The 27,404-nt window shown below is 53.9% G+C and overlaps 1 protein-coding gene across 1 annotated transcript in view; it reads right to left on the bottom strand.

The window, feature by feature from the left end:
- The window catches only part of EFNA2 (ephrin A2), a 125,903-nt gene that overhangs the window by 21,107 nt on the left and 77,392 nt on the right, over nt 1–27,404 (bottom strand). The window contains exon 2 of the mRNA XM_067559320.1: nt 1,713–2,005. Coding sequence (XP_067415421.1) covers nt 1,713–2,005 — 293 coding nt within the window. The remainder of the gene's footprint in view (nt 1–1,712; nt 2,006–27,404) is intronic.

Raw genomic sequence — 27,404 nt, 5'->3', positions numbered from 1 at the left:
AATGATACTGGCCATTTTTGTAAGGCATGTTCAGGTCTACTGATGAAAAGCACTATGCAAGAGCTGGGTATTATTATTCGCGGCACTGGAACCTGCTGTGTCCCAGGAGAGGCCGAATGAAGGCAATCGGGGACTATAGGCACCCGCACCCACGGCCATGGCCCACAGTTAAGAAGATGGGGACAGTTCAGACCTCTTGGGATTCTTGTTTCAGGACCTCTGCAGACCCCAGCAGGGACTGGGTACACTCAGGTCACATTTTCAAGCTTTCGTTTGCTCCCATGAGGACTAGAAACTTAGGGGGTTGGGTTTTTTTAAAATGAAAGCTGAGATTCTGGTGTAACAGACCTATCGTACCGGTGCCTTAATCCAGCCCTCATCTCAGGGGTGACAGATGTGACCTTAGCACACCAACACAGGACAGTCTGGTGCACAGAAATTAGAAAGGTCCCATCCTGAAGGGAAAAGAAGAGTCCCTGCAAGATTTCAGGTCTGGGGTTACGTAAAGCGGGCAGAGCAGCGTATCATTCAGAATTCTCCTCCACTCCTAGAATACTAAGAACAGGTCCAGTAAGAAATGACCCTGATCTGTCACCCGAGCCCAGCCTGTTGAAGTTAACGAGAAGGCTCCCCTGGGATCTGCCCCCTAGGTTTTAACCCGACCCAGATTTCTAGTCCAATGGGTGTGAGCGCTGGACCAGGAAGCCATGGAACCTTGACTTCTGATCCTGGCGGTGGACCTTGGATAAGTAGCTTGGCCTCTCTCTGCCTGTCTCCCAATTCATTAGACCCAGAGCCTGTCCGTCTCCATGTAAAAATGCCATGTGTCTGCACAGTGAAATCACGGTGTGCTGAGTGTTGGAGACGGGTGCATGGCCCAGAGCACGCTTTCAATACTCCATCTGCAAAGGCGGCCAGGTAGTTGGCTGGCCTCTCATCCGGGGGCAGAGTTAAGGCGGTAGGAGTGCTTTGTTTGACAAAAGCAACGTTAACTCTTCATTTCCTGGGTTCCTGATGTGACAGGGTTACTTACTGATGGTTTGAACTCTAAGGTTCTTGACCAGTAATATTCACTCAAGCCTGTAACCCTAACTTCTATTGGAATATATAGGTTTTATGGTGGAAATTTCTACCTAGAGCAAAATGTCCCAGCCCTGTGTGAACCTTTGCCTGGTTTATTTTCACAAGGAGTGCTGCTGCTTTTGTGCCTTTACAAGTGATTTCATAAAGCCCTGAGTCAGCAAGGAACCTTAACAGTGTAGCAAACCGACAGCCAGCCTGCAGCTTCATGGCTGCGACTACCCGGCACACAGAAGCCACCTGAAACTTCACACGGACAGCAGGGACAGAGCTTGAACTGTCCTACTCCAAAACTACAGCCCCTTGCCACTAGAGCTGCTGGCAGAACCAGGCATATGACACACAGCTAAATGGTTCTGATTATACCAGTAGAGGGCAGTGTTGCACGCACCCACTCTCCAGCTCACCGTACCGTGCTTCCATCACGGCCTTTATGTGGCTGCTAAGAGAGACACTTACACCAAGCCGTGTTAACTGCTCACAGTGCAAATCTGCACGTTCCCCATTAGGCCTTCCGTCCCCCTCGCCCTGCTAGGAATGGGGAACGCCGTGGCCTGCCATCTGCATTGTGGGACAGGGTCATTCCCCGAGAGGGGGCAAGGTGCAGCCAGGCTGCAGCGCGCGATACTCACAGATGTAGTAATACTCGTTCCCTGGTCTGAACTCAAATCCTAGAGAGAAGGGAGTGAAGAGCTGGAACTTCTCTGAGAACTTCAGGGGCCCGTTGGGGGAGTCGGGCCTGTTGCACTCCCAGCGCTTGAAGCCTTTCTGCCGGTGGTCGCAGGAAGCGTGCCCCTCGTAATTGACCATGTACAGGATATACCGCTCCATCTTGTCCACCGGGAAGGGGTCCTCATAGTGAGGGCAATAGATATCCAGGTAGTCGTTGATGCTCACTTCCACCGTGTAGTCACCCCGATGGAACCTGCGGGGAACAGAAAGAGAAAGCAGGGGTGAGAAGCCGAGGGTCCAGGGAAGGACCGTGGAGTATTGGCCAGCCTGACACACGTCAATCCGAACATGGGGCTATCTGCAGGATCAGGGCTCAGTTGCCCTGGATAGCACAGCTTTGGATGCACCTGTTTGGCACGACGGGTGCTGAGCATCTGTGAATCTCAAGACACCTATGGGGTCTCAAGTGGACCAAGCCAAATCAGAACCCACTTCTGAAAAATGTCGAGGCTAAGTCGCACACCCAGTGCTGCAGATCAAGTCAGCAACAGAGCCAGGAATCCTGGCTCCCACGAACCAGCGGCCTGCTGCCAACGCTTCACTTGGCGAGGTCTGTGCAATGAGTCGAGATGCTTCGGGCATAAGAAATTCAGGTGACTAGTGACTCTGGGAGCCTGACTTGGGAGACCTTAAAGGGGCTTGATTTCCAGACACGGCTGAGTTCCCACCCTCTGAAAATCACAGCCCTCCACTGTGTTTCAAACCGGGCTCCAAAAAAATCACTAGCCACTTGTAAAAAAATCTTGACCTGCCAGCCGCTCTGCTGCCTGTCTCCTTGGACACCCACTTGGAGCAGTGCAAAGTGAGTGCAGAACACACCCACGCTGATTTACTCCACGTTAACCCACTATAAATGACTGCACATGGTGCCAGACCCTGCATTTCCCCCCTCTTCTTTTTGGTACCTGTGACAAGCACAGACAAACCATCTCTTTTTTTGATTCTGCTCTTCGCTGTGTCAAACCACCCAGCCCCACAGAGACTAAGGGAAACAGGTAAAAAAGTGGTGCCCTTACCCAGTCCCTCCTGTCCTGGATTTCACTGTGCTTTACAGACATCAATTAATGGATCCTGAGAACAACCCCAGGAGGGGAGTTTGACTCACCCTATTTTACAGAAGGGAAACTGAGGCCCAGAGCCATTCAGCAACTGATCTAAGCCCCTACAGCAAAGTAGTGGCATACCTAGATATACAGTTGAGAGCTTAAGGCTGGAAGGGACCACCCAGATCTCCTAGTCTGAGCCCCTATTTCACAGGCAACAAATGCCATCCAGCCACCCCACGATTTCTGACTCACTCCCCTTTCCTTTACCCACTAGCTCATTCTCCCTTCCAAAACCAGGAGCAGAGACCAGGAATCCTGACACACAGCTCCTCTGCTCTAACCACTAGTCCAACCCGCCCACGCCACATTAACTTTACAAGATTAAATTTAGTACCTCATTGTTTTAAGACGAATAAACTGGCAACACTTGGTAATAAGCAGCAAAAACTCATTATGCGTTGTGATACCATCAAAGCGTTTGGTATTGCTGCAGATGTGCGCTGCACTCCTATTGTAATTTATGGGTTTGGTACTGATTATCTGAGAGATTAAGGGTTTAGCAGATCGGGGAAATGACTCCACAGCACGCTGGCAATTCCCATTGTAGACCACGATATACCACGGTCTCCTAAGACCAGCCAGCTCTGTTTGCTGCCTTCCAAAGCCCACGGCAGCCTTCTGGGGCAATTTAAAATAACTTGCTGTGTAGATTTTATTGGCCCTCACGTTTGACGAAAACTCCTCAGTCAAACGTGCGAGCCCCTCAGGAGCGATCCTGACTTCTCCCCACACCAAATGGGTTTTCTCTGCTAATTAATTTGAAGTTCCTACAGAGGCCCTTTCCCTCAAATAGAAATTCTCTTGCTGCATCAGCAATGCTGGGGCAGGTGTGCAGGACTGATTTACTTCCAAGTTGCTGAGAGAGCACGGAACACCTGGAATAAAAACGGGGGCTGCTCTGGATTCGTGCCTCCGCATGCGTCTGCGTGTGTGTGTGTGTACGCACATGAGCTCCCGAGATGCCAGGAGACACTTCACATAAAACCGTTCCTCCTTCTGCTTATATTTTGGCTACGTGCTGAGATTTGCAGACTCTGTCGTATCTCGGTCCTTGTCAGCCAGTGTCTTTGGTTAGAGATTGTATCGTGCCAATGTCTGTGGACAACACCCGTTTAGGGGTCTGATCTGAAGGCGCTTGAAACCTATTGCAGGAAGGCCGTTGTGCCTTCGGGCACGGAGCACAGAGACGGGGAAGGGGGTCGGCGTTCCTGCGTTCCACCCCTGGCTCTGCCGCTCCGTGACTCAGTTTCTGACCTTCGAGAGCCACGGATGACAAAACTCCGCAGCAGACGCTAGGCCCTGGACCTGCTGCTCTCATCTGAAGCAGGACGCGGTCAGTGCAGAACATGCCCGCCACGGCTCTTTGCGCAGAGGTAAATGACGGCACACGGTGACGGGCAAGAGGAGCCAGGCCTCTTGGCCTCTATCCCTGGCTCTGCCACTGCCCAGCTGTGTGACCTTGGGTGAGTCACTACCCCTGCCTGGCTAGGAGGGGTGTGGGGGGGGATTTCCACTGAAGTAGCTACACCAGTGCAAGCCCCTCCAGTGTAAACATGCTGCTGATCCCAGGAAGTGACTAGGATAAGCCCCAACTAGCCATGGCACAGCGCGTCTCCATTAGGGCTTCAGTCCTCTCCTGCAACATCACTGTCATTGCACGCGTGAAGACTTCCCCTGCCAGGACAGTACCAGATACCACGGTGATGGGCGTAGGGTACGAAGGGGCTCACGCTTGGCGGCTACGTTTGTCCCCTCTCACAGAAGCTCTGGGGCCCCCTGAAGGGAAGAGCAGGCTGAGAACAGTCCCCATTGTATCCCCTCAGGCGCTCGCTTCCACCCGTTGGACTCCCCATCCGGGAGACTGACAGCAGTACACGGGACCCCTGGGGTGGGAGGGGGAAGGGGCACTATGGGAAGCCTTGTCAGCTGTCAATCTCTTTAAAACACGCCAGACAAAAAAGCGGGCAGACACCCCTTGGCGAAGGCAGCAATCAGGTCACTGACACTCGGGCAGCTGAAAGAGGAATTATTCATGAACACCAGCACAGGGCTGGATGGTGAGGGGGGGAGGCATTAAAAGACAAATGTTTGGAGGGCTTTGGTCAGAGGGAGAGGATGGCCTGAGTGGCAGAGTCCAGCCGGAGCTCCACGGCAATGCGTGCCGGGCCTTCTGCAGTCGTGGGGTTGGGGGGCAGCTGGCGAACTGGTACCGGAACTGGTACCGGAACTGGTGGAAGGCGGCCAACGGCTGGGCCAGGGTCACCTGGGAACCATGTGTCCCAACGCTGCTCAGCTCAGCTGGGGACCCCGAGTATAAAACCCAGGTCCTCCGCTGGTGTCAGTCGGCGTCACTCCATTGACCATAATGGAGTGACACCAGTTTAGTCAACTGGGGAGCTGGCCCCGCACTCTTTAAGGGCTAACAATCTGGGGTCTCCCTGCTGCCAGCGACGGGCAGCCTTTTCCGGACTGTGTTCCCATGGAGCAACAGAAAACCTTTGGGGATCCCCCACGAGTTTGGGGACCACGCCTTCCATAAATGCTGAGGACCCTCCCATCAGTTCTGGAGTCCCCCACCCCCAGCTAGCCATAAAGACGGGGCTCTTATGCCCCCTGGAACCTCCTGGTGGCCCCCAGCGTGAGGCTCTGTGTTGGGGAGTCGGGCTCCGCTACGGACACTGTCAATTCAGCAGTCGTGGGTAGCGCCTAGAGCTGGTCCGGGGGCCTCTTGCCGGGCGTCGGTCTGCTTCCCGCGCTGGAGACGGGCAGGCTAAGGAAACCGCGAGCAGGGTGGGGCAGAGGCACATGAAGGCAGCGCCAGGGGATGGCAAGACAGTACAGAGGGCCGGGGATCCCAGGGCACCGCAGGAAGGGCCCGGAGGACCGGCGGGTGCTGCTTCCTGTCCGTGGGCACGGCTTCACATTGCCCCCGCAGTGACTTCGGGTCTGCCCCGTCGCTCAGGGTGTGAGGCTGCTTTGTCCTGGGGCACGGCTGGAGGCGTGTGAGTGTGTGACTGTGGAACGTGCTAAGGGCAAAACCCATGTCTGAGCCCATGTTAAGTCTGCAGTGAAGATGGGGCCTGAGGCCTGGTCTGCACTGACAATGTAGATCAACCTGGCTATGTAAATTCACACCCCTGGGTGCTGTACAGCTGGGCCACTGTAGCCTCTGTGGTGTAGACATGCCCTGGCGTCTCTCTTCTCTACGGCACAGAGAGGCCGAGCTACACGCACGGCCCTCCGTCACTAGGTCCATGCCGAGGGCCAGAAGGGAATTTGCTCTCCTTGGCCCATTCAGTCCGTGGTCTCTCCGCCACGTCCGGCCGTCAGGAACAGCCAGCGAGGACCGACTGCAGGGGTGGATACTGTGACCCAGCACCTGTGCCCCAGGGAGCTGGGCTGAGACCCATCAAACTCATCCCACAGGGGCCACCGAACCGTATGCACGGTTCCTGATTGGGAGAGTTAATTGGAAGGGATGGGGTTAAACGTTGGGACTGTGACCCCAGAGCCCAGGCTTCTGATTCCACACAAGCCAGAGGCCGCCGCGCGCGCCCCTCCCCCCCCCGAGGCCAGCACTCCCAAGTCTGGGGAGGGTCAAAATTTGGATTTGGATCCAGATCTGAATTTTGCCAGTAGCCTCCCAGGTTTATCTGCACCCCAAGTCTCCTGGTGTATGAAATCTCTCCTTCTCGCTCTCCTGCACTCACCCCTGCAGTATCTGAGCTGCAGGATCTGGACCTGGTTCTGAATTTTACCTCTCCACCCCATCTTGGATTTCTGCCCCGGTGTCTCCCTGCGGACGGGTTCCCCCCAGTACTGCCCCCACACTGTGCCCTGGGGTGCATGTCGTGGGAGGCGCAGGAAGGCAGCTGCTCTGCAGAGCTGCCTTTTGAGATGAAAATTCATCCCCTTCCCTCCCGCAAAATATCGACCAGTCACTTCCCCACTCATGAGGGAAGATACAACCACATCTCCATTTAGATGGAGACGGCCCAGTGGGTCTCTAAGCGGCAATTCAGCGCTGTGGGATGGGCTTCCTTCTCGGAGACCCTCTGCCTGCTAGTGAGACGAGCACACACTGCTGTGTGTGTAATACGGGGGGGTTAAAGGGACAGGCTGTCCTCCCTCTCACAGGGCAGGCTGCGGCAGAGATGCTGGCCCAAGGGTAAGCCGTGCGGCAGGAAGCGAGCAGAGCTCCCCTGGCCAGCCCTGGTGTCTGCACAAAAGTGTGTCTGGCTGATTTATGTGCATCATGGAAATCCAGGCGGTGGCAGAGGTGAGTTCAATAGGGCAGCAGAGAGATGCACCACACAGATGCTCTCTGACACACACACACACACACACACACTCTGACACTCAGAGGCACACCCCATTCGCCCTCTCTTGCTGATGCACACGCCTGCCATTCTCTCCCTCGGGCACGCACACACAGGCAATGTACACACTCAGGCACACGCACACACATGCGCACACACTCAGGCGCACACACAGACAGTGCACACACTCAGGCACACACACACAGACAATGCACACGCTGGGCCACAAGCACAATAACTCTCTTTGGCATGTACACACTCAGTGCCCCCCTGCTCTCAGGCTCACGTTCACTTTTGAGAGGGACAGGGGAGGGTCCCAGGCCATAGGGGCCGGTTTCATCTCGGGCCTCTGTGCTTCATGCTAAAAATCCCCTTGTTCTCTCTGGGTCTCATCTCCCTCCTCCCTCTCGGCTTTGTTCCTCTCTCTCCACCCCCTCCTCCCCAGCCCAGTGCCCAATAATCTCACGGCTCAAATCGAGAGCACTCATGCCGTTTAGATCTCCCCGGGGGCCGGGCCCCCGCACACATCTCTGAGCTACTCAGCCCAGATCTCCAAGCACCTCCATTAAGACCCATTGATCAAGGGCTCTTTAAAGTTCTCCTGCTGCTCCCTGCTGGGGGACTGGCCCCTGGTGAATAGCAGAGCAGCTGATTCACTGCCTGCCTAGATGAGTGGAGCAAAGTTTCCTTTCCTCGGCCTGGTTTTCAGAGCGTAAGAAACCCCTCGGCAGAACAGAGCCGGGTCCAGCCGGGCCCGTGTCCTGGACCGGCCAAAGGGTGAAGAGGAAAGTGGGGCAGCTCCATAACGGATCTCACCGTGCAGGTGCCCCGGGCTGCGGTTCCTCCCGCTCCGGGATTGCTTTCCCTCGAGAGCCTGCAGTTCAACACAATCTCCCGCTGTAAATTCTCTCCCCTTCTATCACACCTCATCACACCTACCTCTCTGGCCTCATCACCAGACTAACTATCATTTCCTCATCGTCTGTGCTTTTGACCCGTACTGTATATCTCTGGCCTCTGCAAAGAAGGGAGAGAAAGGCAGTGTGGTCCAGCGGCTGGCCAAGTTCCGATTCCTGCTGTGTGTCCTTGGGCAAGGTGCTGTGCCTCAGTTTTCCCCTCTGTAAAATGGGGATAATGATTCCGCCAACCCCTTTGGACAGCTCTTTGGTATCTACCGCTGCTAAGAACTAGGGATGACAACGACTGATGTACAGTAGCACCTGGTCCGCTGGCCCATACCGGACGTAGGCTTTTTGCTGATTTGGGATCAGAGCACTCAGCACTTTGCAAGATTGTGCCCCAGGGTCAGATTTCCAGGGCTCGGCACCCACAATGGGGACCAGATTTCCCCAAGAGCTCAGCACCCAACATGGTGAGTGCTCTGGAAAATCCAGCCCTGCATTCGCAGTCTTGCCATGCTCAAGCATTCAAAATCATGAGCCGATCACCCCTCTTCCCACACGCAAATGCAAAATAATGACACTGGCTTAAAAATACTAGGATTTAAATTAGTATTGCTGGAGCGGCTAGCAGCAGCAGCCACGGACCCCGCTGTGCTAAGTGCTGTACAAAAACAGATCAAATTATTTGTCTTCTGGGTTTTGATCCTTTAGGCTCTGCAACTCAGACAACTGAAAATGTACGTGAAAGCTGAGAAAATCACATGACTCCAGGAGCTGGGGCTTTAAGAAAAGCCACAAATACCACACAACTAGCGATCGACTGGCAAGATACTTGGCAACGCTGTGATTCCCACAGCCTTGGCAGGATAAGAAAAAAATGAAATTTAGAGACAATGACAGGGATGTGGGTGTGAAATAAGAAAGGAAAACGCTGACGCAACCTCCAAAACCACCAGGAACCACAGTAGGTGATTCAAAAGGGTGACACGAAAGACATGCAGTCATCAAAAAGGGAAGGAGGCAGGACTGAATGAATGGAAAGCAGAGAAGTGGATGGCTGGTCCCTGAGTATCTCTGAAGCAGCTCTCTCACATTCTTTAAGCTACTACACACCTCATTACTTGCTTCATAAGCACGCTGATCACACAGTGAAATACGCTAATTAAGGAGAAGGGTTTTCTCTCTTTTTCTTTCCTTTTCCAATTCAGTTGTGCCAGCCCTGCCCCTGGCAAGGTAACATTGTAAAATGTAAAATGAACACAAAGGGGCCGTGAGTCACTGGGCAACCATTTTCAAACGCACACACGCAAGAAAACACAAAAACCACCTCTCCTCAACCTTTATTTAAAAAAAAAAAAAGCCCGTATTTATTTATTTTGATCATTGTTATTAAAGCTCAAGCAAAGAAAGAAAGAAAAGGATTATCGGGGAATCATCATAATTATTATTATTATGGGTTTTTTTAAAAAAAAACTAACTCAGAGGGTCTTTGCTGGACTGACAAACTGCTGAATTAGAATTGATTAGATGTGATAAATGGGGGGAATGGATGAGCGGAACCCCTGGGGGTCCGGGGGGGGGGAGAAGCTTTAGCCTTCAGCTCTGAGGCAGAGGTGATGAAATCACAAAGTGATAACAATAATCCCTGGCTCTTATCTAGAGCTTTTCATACGTGGCTCTGAAAAGTGCTTTACAAAGCAGCTCAGTCTCATTATCGCCCTTTTTACAGAGGGGGAAACTGAGGCGCAGGGAGGGGACGTGACCTGACAAAGGTCGCCCTGTAGCTGGCTCTGAGCAGTGGGGATCCCCCTATGCCTGAGCAAAGATCCTTTGATTTCAATGAGGCGTCACACGGGCAGAGCTGAGATGGCAGCAGAATCAGCCCCCCTGCAATCTGATCTGTTTGCCCAGACTGCGAGGCTGGCTTCAGGAGAGTTCAGAAGGGTGGAGAGGGTTGCAAGACCGGGACCAGACTTAGACAAGGATATTTTTTTCCCCTGACGCTGGGATCCTGGACCATTTCAAGGCTTTAAGAACGAAGGAGAGACGTGCCACAACCTCAGAGACCAGCAGACGGGCTGGTTGTCGCTTGGGAACACGCCACCCAGGGCCGAGTGAGTTTGCAAACCTTGGCTCCTTGGAAGCATCTGCTCTGGGCACACAACATGATGTTGCTGGAGAGGGTCAGTGCATGGGGCTTCCTCTCCCTTGCCCGTGTCTCTCTAGTATCTTTTCCTTTGGTGTTTGGACAATGCACCGAGAATGGCCAGCTGGCCTGGTATTGCTCTGATAACACATGGGCTTCTCTAGCATGCACCACACGCAGGACTCAACGCGTGGGACAAATGAGGGTGTCAGATTCCACCTTTTACAGAAGCAGCGGCACGGAGAGTGGAAGGAACCGGCCCTACGTCACCCGGCAGAGCTGGGAGTTCAGCCCAGGCTTCCTAACTCCCACTGCCCTACCTATTAGGCCACACTGCCTTCCACCAGCCCGCTTATATGATTATGATGATGGTGATTTATTGTCTTACGGAAGTGCCTGGGGGTCCCAGTCACAGGCCAGAACCCCTTTGCAGTAGATGTCAACATAAATCGTCCCTGCCCCGAAGAGCTTACAGCCGAGATAGTCAAGAGAGGGAAAGGAAGGATCATTATCCCCATTCTGCAGATGGGGAAACTGAGGCCTGGAGAGATGAAATGACTTGCCCAAGGCCACACAGGGCGTCCAAACCCAGTTCTCCTCAGGCCCGGCCCAGTGCCTTCTTTCCTCTCCAGTATTAGAGGGAGATACGTACGGAGAAGGAAGGACCCCTGTCAGCATAAAACAGAATGATATTAAATGGGCAGTGAGCGGATCTGGAAGGGTGGGGGGTGGATTTGAGCCTACACCCAGGGCTGAGTGAGAGATGTCGGTTGTCCTAGAGTAACACAGCGAGGAGAAGACTCTCTGCTAGGGAGTCAAAGGCTATTCCCTCCCCGGATTCTCTCCTTTGAAACCACCTCAGACCCATCTGGCAAACCTTCCCCGCAGTTCCTGCCCCAATTAGCATTGTGCTATTTATTTTGGGGAAGGAACCCAACTGCATTTGGAGCGAGGCGGCTAAACGGGAGCAAACCAGCAGTCGCCCCATCCTCTGTCAGCTGCATGCATCTGATCACAGAAATGTCGGTCAGGAAGGGACCTCAAGGGGTCCTCAAAGTCCAATCCCCTGCGCTGAGGCAGGACCAAGTCAAACTAGGTCGGGGTGTCCAACCTTTGTGCGTGAGGGGCCACATGGCAATTTTTTTCTCACTCGGGGGGGCTGTGAGCTAGAGGAGAGGGGCTGCTCCTCCACCCCGGCGGGCCGGATAGCAGCCTTTGGCGGGCCGGAAAACCCAGATCTCGACCATCTCTGATGGGTATTTGTCCAACCTGTTCTTAAAAACCTCCACTGGGGGGGATTCCACCCCCTCCCTTGGAAGCCTGTTCCAGAGCCCCGTATAGTTGGAAAATGTAGCCTAAATCTCCCTTGCTGTCGACTAAGCCCGTGACTTCTAGTCCCACCTTCAGTGGACATGGAGAACAACTGACCACCGTCCTCTTTAAAACAGCCCTCAATGTCTTCAAGGACTCTGCTCAGGTCCCCCCCTCAGTTTTCTTTTCTCAAGACTGAACACGCCCAGTTTTTTTAACCTTCCCTCAGACATCAGGTTTTCTGATACTTTTATCATTTTTATCATCGCTCTCCTCTGAGCTTCTTCCATTTGTCCACATCTCTCCTGAAGTGGGGTGCCCAGGCCTGGACCCAGGACTCCAGCTGAGTAGAGAGGGGACAATTACCTCCCGGGTCTGACAGAAGACACTCCTGTTAATACGCCCCAGAACAATACAGCCTTTTTTTTTTTTTGCAACTGCATTGCGTTGTTGACATCAATTTATGAGCCATTAGAACCCCCAGACCCTTTTCAGCAGGGCCGCCCCTCGCCCGTTACTCCCCGTTTTGTGGCCATGCATTTAATTCTTCCTTCCTAAGTGCAGAACTTTGCACTTGTCTTTATGAATGTCTAACCATTAGTCAGTTGCATGTGTCTAATGTCTGCCCCGCGCGCTGGGCCCCTTCTCCCTACATGCCGCGTGAGAGATAAAAGGCGAATCTCTGAAATTTCCCATTGCTCTGTAAGCTCTGGCCTTTCCCTCGCTCAGACTCTATTCATGTCTCTTACAACACCCCAAACCAGGATTACATTTCAGTGCAACCAGCAGATAGCTGCCCGATAACATTCTTCCCCAGCTTGTATGGACTGTATCTTGCAGCTGGGATCTGAGCCTGAAACCACATTGACAACAGACAGCTCATTGTCTGGCTCTCCACACCAGCGGGTCAGTGGCAGGGAGCCCTTGGCTGTTGGGTTTTTTTTTTCCCTTGGCACATTCACGTTCCAGGGGGCAGTCGCACCCCTCCCGCCCCCCAGGAAAAGGGAGCTGCTGACACCCAGGGGCCGGCACACAGAGCCTGCGTCTCGCCCTGGGAGTCCAGGGTAAAGGGAAGCACCACGCAAGGAAACCATGCTGCCCCGAAGGCTGCAAGCCGGCGGATGCTCTCCCACGCACAGAACGCGCCCAGCCGTGCCGCCAGCAGCCACGGCTGAACTGGGAGGACCCCGCTGGACAGAACAGCATCGAAGGCCTCCTCGGTCCCCTCTGCGAAGACCCGGCACACCGTGTATGGAAGGGGCAATTCACGACATGTCGGCTGACGGTCTCGGTAACCTCTAGAAGCTGGATGGAGGACCCTCCCCCACAACCCGTCGCCAGATGGAAACAGTCCTAGTCGCTCCAGCGCCGGCAGGAGCCAGGGCCGCGGTTCAGAGATGAGGCTCACCACCCCGTCCTGATCTTGCCACCCTGTTTCCATTTACCCACAGCAGGCGCCTGGGACTGATGTAAACGGCCCACCGAAGGGATCTGGCCAGCCAATGTTCCCCTGGCCCCTCCCTGCCGTGGGAGACACCATCTGCAGCAAGCTCTTCGGCTTCCAAAAGACACAAGTTAAAGATCTCAGGACTCCCGGCTTCTATTCCTGGCTCTGCCATTGCCTTGGGCAGGTCGGCTCACTCCGTACCTCAGTTTCCCCATTCTGCAAAAGAGGAATAATATTTCCCTACCTCATAAGGATATAAGCCCTGCCAGTGCTCTGATGCCACAGTGGTGAAGAGTAAAAGGATGATCTATGCCCTATCAGTCAGGCATAAACACAAGGCCTTTTCTTTCATTTGGGACGTCACACTTCCCATTCGCCCGCCTCCTTACGCTCTTTATTATCTGTCCTCATCTCTGCTGCTGCCAGCTATTCATTTCTGACATGCCTTCGCGCAAATAAAAGCCTGCCGTTCGCCACACTACATGTGCATGCCATGTTCATGCTATGTTGGATATATACCATGTGCCCCCTATTCCCACATTTAGGCCCGTTTGATGCATCTCTTAAGGCTTTTTCCTTCCAGAGAGGATTTGCTGAGCTATTCCTTTGCAGTGTGTGAATCCGCCACGGAGGGGGCAGGCAGACACTGTCTTTTTCTCCCCGAGCTTAAGGTCATCTGTGTACCAAATGCCCCAACCCTCTTGAACAATGCTCCTAACCTGGGTGACCTGCCCTGCCCGTCACTACTACGGATTCTGAGCGGCAGTGGGTTATCAGAGGATGCAGTCACCCGCCAGGTTCACTGTAAGGAGAGAAGAGGTGTTTTTCCAGCCATGGCAGGACAGCCAAATGTGGGCGTTTCTATCCCACTCTAGCAGGGTCCCAGGAAGGTCCCTACACCTAATGTACTGCCCTAAAGATCTCACAGGCAACTGCCAATCAAACTCCTTTAAGAAAACACACGAATCCAGCTCCAATGCAGTCCGGTGGCTCCGGGTCCCTTTAAGCAAAGTCCTTGCCCTAACCTAGATGCCCGGAAAAAGGCATTACAGGATGGGAGCAGTCCCATGAGCCTGCCAGAATCGACCAGAGCTAACCGGGACAACTGGGGTGGTGACTGACAGAGGCAGCTGCCCAGCCGGTTCTACTGCAGCTTGCTTCTTCCTTCTCAGGGACCACAGAGGAGGCAAAGGAATGCTGCAATTCTTGCTCAACACAGAGAAAAGAGCCTCTTTCCAATGCTTCTGCATCTGGCTCCCAGACATCAGCTGGGCTTCAGGAGCATTTATTGCACAGCAGGGCCTAGAGGCCACAATGGAGACCAGGCGCTAGGCACCCTCCCTACAGCACGTAAGAGAGAGTCCCTGCCCTGAAGAGCTTGCAATCTAGATAAAGGATGGGTTATTATCCCCATTTTACAGATGGGAAATGGAGGCACAGAGACGCTCAGCAGCTTGCCCACAGCACACAGGAAATGCGTGACAGGGCTGGGAGCTGACCCTCGAGTTTCAGGAGCCCAAAGCAGTCATTTACCCACAAGCCCAGTCTTCCTACAGACCTCCGCACTGACCCGAAAACTTCCCGCTTCTGCGCGGGTTTGTCTTCCCGGAGCATCGTGTGTTCAATTCGCCCCTTCCTTTACCGCGCGCTGGGTCCCTGTGGGGCACTGACAGAGCCGTTCTCCACAAGGACACTCAGTATCTCAGCCTGCATCAGGGGTTCTCAAACAGGGGGTCGGGATACGAGATTATTATGGGGGGGGCCGCGAGCTGTCAGCCCCTACACATGCCACGGCTGCAGCTGTCCGTCCCATGCATGGCTGACGGCCGGAGCCCTTCAGAGCTGGGTGGCCGGAGAGCAGTGGTTGCTGGCCGGGTGCACTGAAGGCAGCGTCGCCGCCCCCCGCAGCAGTGCAGAAGTAAGGGGAGCATGGAAGGGGGGGGTCGTCACTTTTTTGGGGGGTCGTCACAGCCTGAAATATTTTCAAAGGGGATCCCAGAGAAAAAAGTTTGAGAGCCCCTGGGCCACACACCCCCCGCCGCCGCCGCCGCTTTAGGGAAAGGTTACTAGACTTCAGCGGCAGCGTGGTCTTATGGTTAGAGGCGGGGACCGCGTCTCAGGAGACTGGGGTTTCTATTCCCCGTGCTGCCCCTGATCCTTTGGTGAGTCACTTCCCTGCCACTAGCACAGAATGTTGCTTACGCTTTATTTAAACCAAGAGTCAGGATCCTCCGGTGAAAGGCAGAATGGGGCCAGACGCCCAGCGGGCGTAAATCAGCCCAGCGCCATTGGAGTCAAGGGCTCTGGTCACCAGCTAGCGTGAGCCAGCCCAGCGCCATTGGAGACACGGGGCCAGATCCTCCCCTGATGGGAAAACGGCGTAACTGAACTGACTTCAGTGGCTCTGCACCAATTTGCACTTCGCCAGGACCCGTCAGAGGCATTATTATTATTTATTAAGCCCAACCCTCGTAACTGACCCTCTCCGTCCTCTGCCCCCTGGCACCATCAGCCGCGATACCCCGTTCGCTGGGGATTGACAGGTGGTATTGACCCATGGCGCAGGGCTCTGAGTGGCAGATGGCGGCCAGGTGGCTTTGAAATGATCCGTATTGGTTTGGGATGTTGAGACGCATTAATTGGCCTCTTGGGACGTCATGATAAAGCATAGAAGAGAGGATTGATTAAGCTTCCCAGCAAATTACACCTTCGCAAGCTCCCTGGCTCACCCCTCCCCGTTGCAAACCAGTTCCACCCCGTTTCCTGAGACGGTTGAGATTGCATTTACCAAAGCATGGCCTGGGTCATCCGGCAGGCACGCGGGGCACTCGGTTCCCATGAGAACAGCTGGAACATAAGGCCCTACAGCAGCGGTTCCCAACCTGTGGTCCGCGGACCCCTGGGGGTCTGCGAGGCTATTGTAGGGGGTCCATGGAAAAGAAAACTAACAACATCCTCACCAAGGGAATGTACAATTTCCAATACACCCAGTAGCATGTGGTGGTCTGCGAACCGTTTGGAGGTTGGAAAGGGGTCCACACACGCAAGAAGGTTGGGAACCACTGGTCTAGAGAGAGACAGAGATTCCTTAAGTTCAGGTAGTCATTTGGGCCAAGTGCTTGCCTGAACCGTGTCCCCCCAGTGCTGGGAAATCCAGCCACATCAGAGGCAGCGCGATGGGCGGTGTGGCTTGGTGCACACATGGTGCCCTCTCTTGAGCAGCCCTCGCTATCCCTGCTCTTTGGCTGTCAGCACCCCCACTTGGAGCATCAGCAGGACAGCCGGACAGCACACTCCAAAGGAAATGGGGTGCGCACCAGACCCGCAGGGCTGCCCCGTGGCTCCCGTATCTTGCACATGCTCAAGGCTTCTCAGGGCCACTTGTGGGTCCAACCCACCCCTCCTGGCCTGCTGCATTAAAACCATCCTGTAAGCAAGGGGTGTGCTTCATCATTCTCAACGGCAGCTGCCAGGTGTGGAGCGCCACTGAAAGTGCTAAGGAGACCACAGACGGGCTCTGTCTGAGCAGGGCACCCTGGTAGCTGCGGGACTTTTCACGGACGGGGAGGCGACGTTGCTGCGGGGTCCCCTGCCGTTGCAGGCCCCGCCCCGGGGTGGTGGGCATGATCTCCCAGCACCCAGAACAACTCTGCCTCGGCGGGTCTGGATCTGTCCTGGCTTTTCTTTGCCAGCGAAACTTTTATTTACGTATCTGTTTCCCCTGCTGACTCGCCCCCTCCTATAAATATTACATTTCTCCCTCCCACTGGCTGAGCCGAATGCTGCAAAAAGCGCGTTCCAGAGGCCCGACTGGCTTTTAAAGCAGTTTCTCCTTTGGTGTGCGTGCGACTGAGACTCAAGCTCAGCAGCTTCCCTGCTCCTCTGGGGGCACAGGGCAAAAGCAAACAAGGCCGTGCCCGCTCCTCGGGTTGAACCCAGGCTGCCTAGCACGGCACTGAATACAGATGCCACGGCTCCCCCGCCCCCTATGGAGCCTCGGGAAGCAGCAACGCTCGGAAGCTCCTGTGGATGGAGAAGATCCAGCGAGTCAGACCGGCTGATAGCCGCAGCGGCTTCCTGAGAGGCCCAGCCAGCACTGCTTGGTGCTGTGGGGGGATCGAGCTATCTTAGCTCCCCGTGGGGTGGTGCTTCCCGGGCAGGGGTGAGGCACCGAGGCAGGTTAGCTTGGGGCGTGCTTCATCCCAGGGACGAGCTGCCCCAGGGTTGCAATTTCAGCCAGCGTTGCCTCCCGGGGGGAATGGGGAAGCCCTCAAGAGCCCAATCAACCACGGGATCCCCGCTTTCCCCATGGCCCATCTGGAAACAGCACCTCCCCCTGGCCACTGAGAGCAGCAGCACCTGGAAAACCAGTGTCTCCTGGGACCAGTGTCCGAGCGGATCCCAGATCTTGGAACCCGGCTCCCTCCGAGACCAGCCCTGAGCTAGGCTGCCCTTGCCATCCAATCCACGTGGATTCGGAGGTCAGCGCATCCCAGAGACGACACTACTGCATCCTGTTACTCCACCTTCATCTACAGTCATAGCTCCCACTGCTCTGCCATGAGTGACATCAGCTCAAGGGATCCTGGGAGACACAGTGATGCTTCTTGTTACTCAGGCACTGGCACACGAATGCTCCCCAATACTGTGGCATTTAGTATCACTAGCGGGAGTATCCTGGAAGGCACATTAATACTCCCATTTACTCTGGCACTGAGTACCCGTATCTGGAATATACCAGAAGATACACTACAACCCCACATTACTCTAGCATTAAGTACATTTGGCGGGAGTATACTTGAAGGCGTGCTAATACACCACATTACTCTGGCTTGGAGCACACTGGAAGATGCACCAATACTCCAGGTTACTCTGGCATTAAGCATGGCTGGCTGGTGCACACTGGAAGACGCACTAATAATCCACGTTCCTCTGGCATTAACTACGCTGAATGAACTGCCGGTGTCATTCAGCACGGCCCTCCCTGGGTTCCACAGACACCCAGCGCTCTGGCCAGGGTGCGGGGCAGTGAGGAAGAGGTGATACGGCTGCACTCGCTCTGTGCTCAACCTGGGCCTCTGCCGCATGGAACGCAGAGGCTCTGCAGAGTTCCCGGCCGATCTCTCGGTGCCGTTCGCGTGTCAGACGGGCGGCTGGCAGATCAATTTGCAACAAGGGGGATCATGCCCTGGACCTTTCTAGACTGATCTCTGGGTCCCCTCTAGGACTGAAAAGCTTTCTTCTTCTTCTCCACTCCTGAAAGTCTCCGCTTTTATTGCCCAGATTCTGTGTGTATGAAACAATCTCATGGCACTTCGGATTGAAATGGCAGCAGTTTGGAAGGCACACAGAGAGAGGCAAGAAGACACACAGTCTGAAACACAGAGACACAGACAAACATACACACACAACCCAGACATGCGCACACACAGATGCACAAATGCAGAGAGAGGCAGACACACACAGACACAGATACAGAGAGAAACACACACACACACACAAACTGATATGCCCAGAGACACATACAGAAACACGCATATATATACCCAGAGACCGAGAGAGACACACATAGGGAAAAAAGGAAACATACAGAGGTGCACTCATAGAGACACACAAACACCCACCCCATGCATGCACACACACAGCAAGAGATGCACGCAGAGAGACAAGACAGAGACTCAGAAACTCACACACGCACGCAGAAACAGACAGACATACACACAGCCTCACCAGCACGCCCAGAGCCGTCTGTTCATTTGTTATCATTTAAGTCATTCAATTCTTAAAATGTCACAAGCATTTTTAAAAAACCACCATTTGCAAAGTTCCCCGCTGCCCCTGTGTGATATCCCCAGCAGGGCTGCTGGGCTGTGATAATTAAAATGAGTGGGATTTGCACTGTCTCAATGAGGCAGATCACTAATTCGTCTGTTAAAAAAAAACATGCTTTAAAACTCAGCCAGAAGGAGTGAGAACGGGGTGGGGCTGGGACTGATGGTAGGAGGGGAGGGGAAGTTCCCTCTCTAGTCTTCGGCTTTGCAAAGTTCGCGATCTAGCTGGTTAACAACACTTCCAATGACAGCACTACAGTAGTTCCTGACTGAGATCAGTGCCCTGATGTGCCGGGGCCTGCACACAGAGAGAGGCAGGCCCTGCTCCAAAGAGCCTACAGTCTAAAGAGACAAGACAGACCAAAAAAAAAAAAGGATGCTATTCCCATTTTACAGACAAACAAACTGAGGCCGAGTGGGGTTCCAGGCCAGATTTTCAAACACTCAGCACCCCAACTCATTGGGACACTTACGGCTCCAGAGCCAACACCCGGAGCGCTTCTGGAAGCCTGGCTCTGTGTCCTGGGGGAACTGCGCGATTGAAAGCCGGAGCTGAAGTGACTTGCCCCAGGTCCTTCAGAAAACCTGTGGCGGAGCTAGAGCCTGTCCCCCAGACCGTTGAGTCCCAGGCCAGCACCGTACTGGAAAACCCGTCCTTCCTTTCTGCAGCAGGCTCCATTACACAACCATAACGCTCACGTAATCCTCTGCCTTTCTGTCGCCCCTTTCAGCCTCGGCTCCCACGGCACTGTGCATGCATTGACTGAGCTGTACAATGGGGCCTGGACCAGGGCTGGGGCCACTGGAGACAACAGCAAAACGAATGAGCCCTAGCATCCGGTCTGAAATGACAGGATTGAATCCAGCCAGGTCAGCTTCGCCCGGCATCCCTGGATAGGCTGAGCGCTCTGCAGCCCACAGAAGGGCTGGGTCAGACGAGGCCCAGCCTGGCTGCAAAAGACTGCAGGGCACCTTTGGTAACACCAGAAGTTTGCCTCGATGTCTTCGGCCAAGCTCTTGCTGGGCCACGTGCTTCAGCCCAGAGGTGGCTGCATCTCAGTGCGGTGGGGGGGGAACATGTGGTAATATGGAAACTATTATTACTCCCAGTTTACAGATGGGGGGGCCTGCGGTACCATAGGAAAAGAAGCCAGGAGTCCTGAACCACCCGGGCTTTTGCTGACCATTCACCTCCTGCCAGCAGGAACAGAAAGCCAGGAGACCCCCGCTATGATCGCTAGCCCTCCCGTCACTCTTGGGACCCCAGCCGTCCTGACTCACCGTTCCCTGCTGTAACTACTGGGCCATGTCCCCTGATAGCACAGGAGAGCCTGGAGGGCCTCAGACAAAGGGATTCTGACCTTCTCTCGAGGAGCAAATGCCCCTCCATTCGCCGCACTGTGGGCAGACCGAGCCCTCTGTAGATTGTTGCATTTTAGCGTCCGAGGAGGCGCTGCGACAGTGCGAAGGGAGATGCCGGACCCAGGGCACAAGCTGCCTTTGTCCTCTCCCGGAGGCCCCACCACTGCTCTGAGCACGACAGATCGCTTGCCAACCACGCCAGGCGTCGGCTCGGTGCTGCGATCTGTTCGAAAGGGCGGCGAGCAGTTTGACCAGCTGAGGACAGGGCAGCACACCCGGCACCTCACAACGTGCAGGCTGGGGACGGGAGGGAGGCAGCCTCCATCCCCGAGCGTGAGTGATTCCTGGCACATCTTCGCCCCCGGAACCAGCCTGATTCCTAGTCTGATTCCCTGGCTCCTCGAAGGGTGATGTCTTTATTTCCCCAATGACGGTCTAGCAAGATAAAGCTGCCCCTTCCCCAGTCCCCAAACTGCGGTGTCTGGTGTGCGCAGGCACACACATGTACACACATGCATGTGTGTAGATTCACACACAAATACACGCAGAAGTGCCCATGCAAACATGCATGAACACAGTCTTCCAGATACATGCACCCATGCATACACACAGGCATATATTTGCACACATCTGCACCCACATGTGCAGATGTGTGTACACCGATTTATACACCCATGCAAACGGACATGTGCACACCTTCATTTATGTGCACGCAGGTGTGCCATGCGGACATGCACGCTGTTATGTTCGCACACACGTTCACCTACAGCCGTGTGCTCACATGTGAACACACGGGTTTTTACGCACACTCCTGCACGTGTCCGTGCCTGCGCGCTCACACGCACACCCACATGGGCGCAGGCACACGGCCATCCAAGGCAGTGAAAATGACTGATCGTGCCGCTGTGATTTGCAGCAGCCCTTTGTCAAACGGCCCCTTTATTATCCACCATCGAGGCCGGGTTAGCCGGGGCGCTGTCTCAGGGCTGCATTTTATCAAGCAGCTAAGATGCGTCCCCCTCATCCAGAGGAGAGCTACAACCTGTGATTAGAGAGCACTTTGGAAGGAGCGAGGAAGAGAGTGAGAGAGAGTGTTTCCCTGTCTCGGCTTCATAAATCTCACGCCACTTAGCTCCTTTACAAGGGAAAAGCTAAACAAAAAAACAGCAGCAAAGCTCTTCCTCCCAGACAGTGACGGGAACGTCTCAGCTCCTCCCTGACGTGATGGATGTAAACTTTTCCTCCCCCCTCTCCGCCTAATAATTTCTTCTTCATTCTTCATTTGTTTCCCTCTGTTGATTCCCAAATGCCACCTCCTCAGCTCTGCCCATCATCCCGAGACAAGCGGGGGGAAGAAAGGTGGCTGCTCACCATCGCGCGACTGGGATGGGCCTCTCCAGACATGCACCCGCCTGAGCTTAGGGGACTGGGCAAACTCCCCCACGTGAAGGCAAAGGAAGTTGAAGCAAACACCTCTCACTTGAAATCAATATATCAGGTCAAGGTTGCCCCAAACCCAGCCCGTTCTCCTGCAATTTGCAAACTTAGGGGGGAACCTGGTCTGCCTCTTGTGGGTTATTAACCAAGCCAGGAGCCTGGGGAATTTCACTGACCGGCCCAGTGCACACACATGCAGTCACACAGGTACCATGCATGTTCCATGCCCACACCGTCAACTAAGAGCCACAGAGGCAATCCTGAGCTCACGCGTACGCCAGCTTCCGGGGACACAAGCACACATGCCCGTGAACCCACATGCATGCACAGCTCTGCAGGCACCCACGCAGCCCTGCACACGTGTAGGCCCCAGCACTGTGAGCACCATGATATAGGCCTGAAACACAGCAGGCCCAGAGCATGGATACTATTTGAAGCTTAAGGGTTAATCCTCACACTGAAAGACTAAAACCAGGCATTATAGATAGGGATGTTCCGGACACATTGATTGTTTGTTCCTGCCGTCCCAGGCCCCACTACGACAACTGACTGCTTGAAGATATGAGTGGAAACATCCCGACTAACCATTTTGTGATTTAACATTTCTGACACATTGGGGCCCTACTTGTGAACATCTACGGAGGAATGTTTGGGAACTAATTGTGATCATTTACAAGTAAAGGAGTGTGATTGATGTGTCAATCCTGGGGCAATGAGAGGGTAAATAAGATGTCTTTTATTTTCTTTTAGTAAAATTGGTATTAACAAAATTGGTGCAGGTAGAAGGATTTTCTTATGTTAGTAAGTGTAAGTTAATGTACTGAAGTAATGAAATAAGAATGTGATGATTTTTAGTATGAATGAGGAGTGAATGCAGTTTGAGTCTGCTGAGATAAGACGGCAGAAAATAATTGCTGAGATGATGGTTCTCAGCCTTCGAGGGCAGGAAGGGGAGAAGATGCTTTTGTTTAAAGAACTTTTACAACCCAGATGGCCGAAGATCAAAACGACCCCAGAAAAACAGGGGAGTTAACCCCCAAGGACAGGAACAAGATGGAGTGTGAAACAGGAATGAAAGAGTAATAAGAAAGCTGCCACGCTTGCAATTTCAAACTAACTGACGATTACATCAAACAAGGAGACGATCTGACATGAGGAAATCCACAGACCCGAAGGGGGATGGATAAGTATAAAAATGGAAGGAAGAAACCTGGACTTTGGGCTCGTTCTACAAACCCCAAAGAGCATCGTGTCGCGACCCACAGCGCCTGGCTCCAATCTCGTGTCTGAATCACTTGGCCAGCGGTTTCAGCTCGAGCAACAAGGGAGTGGTAATTATAACCCTCCTGCAGAACTGTGTGTGTGTGTGAGAATGTGTTTTAGGTAACTGTTTTCTTAAATCGGTTTTTGTGTTCATAATAAACGCGGCACACTGCCTTATCCCCTGAATAAGATCCTGCTGTTTATTTCATAACTATAACACACGCATCCACACAGGCACCAGGCACGTGACCTGACACCCCCCACACCTCCCATCTCTACCCCCCCCCCACTCACACATAAGCACAAACATTCATGCACGTACACCTGCACGAGCCCATGCAGTACAGGATGAACGTGCACACCCATGTACACGTGCATGCACACATTTGCACGAGTGCACCTTCACACACCTGTCACTAGCCAGTGGTGCCCTGGCTTACATCTGAGGGGGCTTCTGACAGGGGGCCTTTGTCTCTGGAATCTCCTGCCCTCCATGTTGGCCAGCGGCAAAGCTCGCGCATCGTCCTGGGTCTGCCCCGGCAGGATGGGCTGCTAGCAAGTGGGGACACAAAGCTGTCAGCCGGGAGAGGCCCTGGCAGGCACCACGCCAGCCTGTACCTGGCTTTTGTTTAATTATGCTTTTATAATTTTGTACAAATTAGGCGTGAGATCAGGGCACTGACACATCTGCATGGAGACACACATCAGCATGGGCCTTCCTTTGGAAATCATTTTACCGCAGACCCATCCCCACAACCCTCCCGACACACACAGCTTCCCCCCAACATATCATATATCTCATGGGCACAGGTTCGCACACCCCGTCTCTCTCGTGCACACAAAACTCCCTACGCCCCACACGTTTTTACCCCCGAGCCCCAGCCTCCTACGAGATGTTCTGCCGTTCTTTTCTGGGGCCATGGGATTTATCTCGGGGGGGGGGAGGGGTGCACACGCAGAACCCATCCGGTGCTATTCTGCCCTCTCCGCTTTGGGCTTCTGCCAAAAGATGGTTTCCCAGCCCTCCAAGGAGACAAACGTCTTTAATTTTTAATAGCAATGGATGTAACCGTGGGGATGGGGAGCCGATTGTGCCGACCGTTGTCGGGGCGCTCACAATTCTAACTGCCACCCCAAATACACCGGGTACCAAAGTCCAGCACACAGGCCGTCCTTTGTTCGGTGCCTGATCGATTCGGGCTCCCACACACAGGAAATGGTGGAGCAGTTCTTTGCCCGCCTGGAGAAGCTGGGCCGGGATGGACGGCTTCTTCTGACTGCGCTCAGGGCTGGGAGAGCCAAGTCAGCTGGTAAAATCCAGTGAGTGTGTGTGTGTGTGTGTGTGTGGTGGGGGGGGGGGGGGGAGAATAAAACCAGCCGAGGAGCCTAGTCTGCACTCCACCATGTCAAAGGGTCTGCTTGGCCCCCAGTATGGTCAGCTGGCCAGAACCCAGGAATCCTGACACCCCCATAAACTGCTCTAACCTCTGGACAGAGGATCCAGGCGTCTTGATTCCCAGGCCTGTACTTTGACCACAAGGGCCTCCACCCTCTTCTCAGAGCTGGGAATGGAACCCAGGAGTTCTGGCACCAAGCCCCACCCCTGCTCCAACCCGCTGGACCCCACTCTTACTCAGAATTGAGACTAGAACCAGGAGTCCTGACACCCCCCAATAACTGCTGGAGAACTCTCCCTCCAAGTCGCTCTCTCTGCTGGGGTGAGGATGGGGCAGGTGTCTGTATTGCTGGGGTGAAGGCGGGGCGAGTTCGCAAGTGTCACTCCAGCAAGCCGGGGTGTTCGGCACCCCAGACACCCTCGGAGATGCACTCAGCTCCCTCGAGAGCGCAGGGGCACATTCCCCGTCATACCTCAGCCCCGCCGCCCCATCTACCTGCGATTGCTGTGCAGGTCTGTGGAACTCCAGGAAGCGGCGAGGTAATTATCTCTTGTTTCTCCCGCAGTTAAGGTGTAATTACCGTCCCCTTGATGGCTTGAGCTAAACGCTCGTGAAAACAGAAATCATTTGTGCGCTCCAGAGGATGTGCTGGAAACAGGGTTATAATCTCTCCACGGGTCAGACTGCAACAACGCAAGGGGACTCTAATTGTTTTCCAGGAGCAATGTGCTTCCTGCCATGCCAGCAGCACGCTCCCCGCAGCCCAGGCGGAGATCTCGGGCGCCTTTCAGAAGGGCTCTTCCACAGCTGGGTTTGAGGGGGTTCGCTGGAGGGCATGAAGGGCAGCTCACGGGCTTTCTGTTACCTCCCTGCTCTGAGCTCCCTCCCCCAGGTAGAGTAAGAGGCCAGCCTGGGGCCAAGCACTCAGACAGCGTGCCGGGTACAATGCTACTACAGATGGGCCACCCGGCAGCAGAGGGAAAAACAGCAGTGCCAGCTGATGTGAAGAAGGCTCATTGTGTGACGCTGGCAGGACACCTGGGGTCTAGTCCTGACTCACCCTTTGACCTCGGACAGGTCACTTCCCAGTATGATTATGTGTGGTGAAGTAGTACCTAGCGGCCCCGCTGTGCTAGGCGCTGTACAGATGCACAATAGGTGCCGGTCCCTGCCCCAAAGAGCTTACACTCCAAATAGACAGGACAGATAAAAGGCATGATTATTACTCTCATTTTACAGAAAGGCAGCCAAGGTGCAGAGCGATGGAGTGACTTGCCGTACAGGGAGTGCGTGGCGGGGCTGGGAACTGAAGCCAGATCTCCTGAGTCCCAGCCCAGTGCCCTTCCGCTTAGGAATCTGTGCCTCAGTTTCCTCATCTACAAAATAGAGATGATACTACCTACCACAGGAGAATTGGGAATTGTGTGAATTAAATCATCCGTATTTACCAGGCACCTCGAGCTCCCTGGGTGAATGTACTAGAGAAGTGCAAATTATTATGTATTAATTAGATTCCACTGATCACAAATGGTAGGTACCTGCATTTTGAGGGTCTGAGAATAACATACTTGGGGCTGGTAGTTAAAAGCTCAGAGCTGCTCAGGTTTGTGAGAAGGCAGATAATGATATAAAAGAGCAGGGCGAAGCTCAAGTGCCCTGCGATAAGGCTAATGGCATCCCAGACTGTAATAGCCTCGTCAACACTTGAAATGTGTTTCTTCCTGTTGCAGAAACCAACTGCCTGCTGCAATGGGGGAGGAGGGGAATGCGGGGGGGGGGGGGATCTAAAGCAACACAGCTCCATTGGAGCCAATGGGGCTAGATCCCCAGAGGGCACAAATTGGCCCGGTTGGACTGGAGAGAGATGTCGATTTGCACAGCTGGAAGATCTGGCCGGCTGATTCTAGACTGGAACCACATCCACCCTCCTCACGACTGCTCCCCCGCCGCCCCCCGTCTCTAATCGCAGCCCGGCCGGACACCCAGCTGCACCCGACGCTTTCACTTTAATAACCCTTTTTTTATCATGTCCAGCTAAACTTGTGCTTCCGCATCCCGGAGTGACAAGATTTCTTGCAACCGTGAATTACGGAGCTGCTTGGTACCATGGACCTGTTCACTGAACAGGGGAACCGTGTAATTCTCACAGACGAGAAGTAAATACCCCAGCTCTCCAATCTAGGGCTGCACTTAGAGGAAGTGCAGTCCGCTGTCCACCAGCTCAGGTGCCAGAACAGCTGGGCTCTTTTCCCAGCTCTGCTACTGACTCGCTGTGTGACCTTGGGCGAGTCACGGGCCCTTCTTTGTGTGTTTGTTTCCTATATGTAAAATGAGGGTGATAATATTTTTCAGCCTCATGGTGGGGGGTCGTGAGTCTTATCCCATTAATGTCTGTAAAGTGCTCTGAGGTCCTCGGCCAGGGGAAGGACATATTGTTATTGTAACAAATCACAGCAAATTAAGACTTCGCAGCTGTCACTCTGATGTATCTTTTGGCCACCACAGAATGACAGCAGGGACAGAACTCAAACTCTCCTACTACAAAAACACAGGCCTCTGCATCTGGAGCAGAAGGAGAATCTTCCTTTGTTATCAGCAGTATAGGGCATTTGACACACCATATAGTAGTTGTGATTCCATCCAGCAGAGGGCAATGAGATTTACACACACACACACACACATATACCCCAGTTCATTTAAGTATTATTTTTATGGATAGCGTTCTGGTGACACAAACCCCAGGGCTTTGAGATGGACTCATCAGAGGCCTTAAGGGGAAGGAGGACGGGGTGTGGCAGAGGCAGAGAGGGCATAAGTTATTGCTGCTCGCGTGGGAACCCAAACAGCCCCTGTGCAGAACAAGGTTGTGATGAGCTAACATCCAGTGGCCAGGACTGAGCTGGCCCCAGCCCGTGTCCCTCCAACTCTGGGTTGCAATGCAAAGGGGCAAGAGGCTGCGTGGGGCAAGCTGGTCCCCCCACAACCTTTGCTGTGACGGGGCAGCAGCCATCGGTCTCCCAGGCCCTCCATCCCAAACACTCCGCTCACTTTCGAGAAAATAAACTGGTGGT

The sequence above is a fragment of the Emydura macquarii genome, unplaced genomic scaffold, assembly GCF_026122565.2.
Source record: "Emydura macquarii macquarii isolate MOO-44397 ecotype Brisbane River unplaced genomic scaffold, CSIRO-AGI_Emac_v2 contig_306, whole genome shotgun sequence".
Classification (NCBI taxonomy): domain Eukaryota; kingdom Metazoa; phylum Chordata; order Testudines; family Chelidae; genus Emydura; species Emydura macquarii.
The sequence above is the reverse complement of the archived record's forward strand: the minus strand, read 5'-3'. Positions and strand labels throughout refer to the sequence as shown.